Consider the following 1,394-nt stretch of genomic DNA (forward strand, 5'->3'; position numbering starts at 1 on the left):
ACACAATGATGATGCTTCTGGACTCTGAGTGTGTGTCTATGTCCACAAAAGGGGGAGAGGTTCCCAGCCAGATCCCACAGATAATCAGTTGGATCAAGAAGCAGATGGGAACCACAGCATTAGAAGCCCCAGACAGCAGCAACCGCCTCATGGTTCTTCCAGGTGTCAAGGCCTTGAATGCCAGGATCACAGTCAGGGTTTTGGCCAAAACAGCAGAAACGGCCACAGTGAACACAAGTCCGAAGGTGATTTGGCGGAGAATGCAGCTGGCTGTGTTGGGACGGCCAATGAAGAGTAAGGAGCAGAGGAAGCAGAGGAGGAGGGAGAGGAGCAGGACATAGCTGAGGGCCCGGTTGTTGGCCTTGACTATGGGAGAGTCTCGATGCTTCACAAAGACCCACAAGACCCCTGCAGTGATGACAGAGAAGCCCAGAGCTGTACAGGCCAGAACCATCCCCAAGGGATCTTCATAAGCAAGGAAGCTCACAATTTTGAGCAGACAGCAGTTCCTCTCGATGTTGGGATACTGACTTTGAGGGCACTTCGTACATGTATCACTATCTGGTCAGAAAAGTTAAATGGAGTTTAAAGAAAGAAAGGAATGACATGTTTCAAACTCAGAATATGCTGGGTTGAAGGGATTTTGTTTTAAACTTTTCATTTTCCCCTTATCTGGCAACTCACTACTTCTTGTTTAAACCAAATATCAACTATTTATGAAGAACCATGTGACATTTTTAAGTAGCACTTGTTAGTGACATTTGAGTAGCCTCCACCCATGGTGCCCCCCTGAGGGCAGTACAAAACTGGACTCCAGGTGGTTTTCTGTAACTGTGATCTAAGGGACCAGTCTGTCTTCTGAGCTACGTTTTGGGAAAATTCAAAATGTGCTTACCTCCTTGTGCCACTCAGGGACTCCAGGAGGCTGATTATCTGAGAGAGAGGGCAACGGTTGTATTTTGTCAATTCCTACCTGTTTGATTAGACATTTCTCCCTCTGGACATGAAAAACAATCAAAACAGCAAATAGGCTTTCCTTTCTGAGTGATTTTCATGAATCCTGGGTCACAGCTATTGCTACACACGGAGTGAGGAGTCTGGAAGAAGGAATTCAATGACAATAGTTCAGTAGTCCTGTATGAACCGATCATATTACCTTAGAATGTGATTACAGTGCAAACAAGGTTTTGTTTTTATTTAATGATCCTGAGGCAGAAGAGCCCGGATGATCCTGATTCACAATGACCCTACTCCTATAACACACGGTATGACAGCCCCATCAGGATCCATGTCTCTATTCTTTAAGGAAGCATATCAACAGGGCTTCTTGAGTTGGAGCCAATCCAAGTTCCTATCACCACCCTTTCAGTTAACATCCAAGATTTAACTGTTGA

General features: G+C 45.3%; 1 protein-coding gene across 1 annotated transcript in view; it reads right to left on the bottom strand.

The window, feature by feature from the left end:
* Positions 1–1,394, bottom strand: part of LOC101655394 (vomeronasal type-2 receptor 116-like) — a 16,727-nt gene that overhangs the window by 10,230 nt on the left and 5,103 nt on the right. The window contains 2 exon segments of the mRNA XM_030888314.1: positions 24–561; positions 974–1,097. Of these exon segments, the coding sequence (XP_030744174.1) occupies positions 24–561; positions 974–1,097 (662 nt within the window).

This window comes from Echinops telfairi, unplaced genomic scaffold (genome assembly GCF_000313985.2).
Source record: "Echinops telfairi isolate 266 unplaced genomic scaffold, ASM31398v2 ScPeMD7_7459;HRSCAF=8497, whole genome shotgun sequence".
NCBI classification, from domain to species: Eukaryota; Metazoa; Chordata; class Mammalia; order Afrosoricida; family Tenrecidae; genus Echinops; species Echinops telfairi.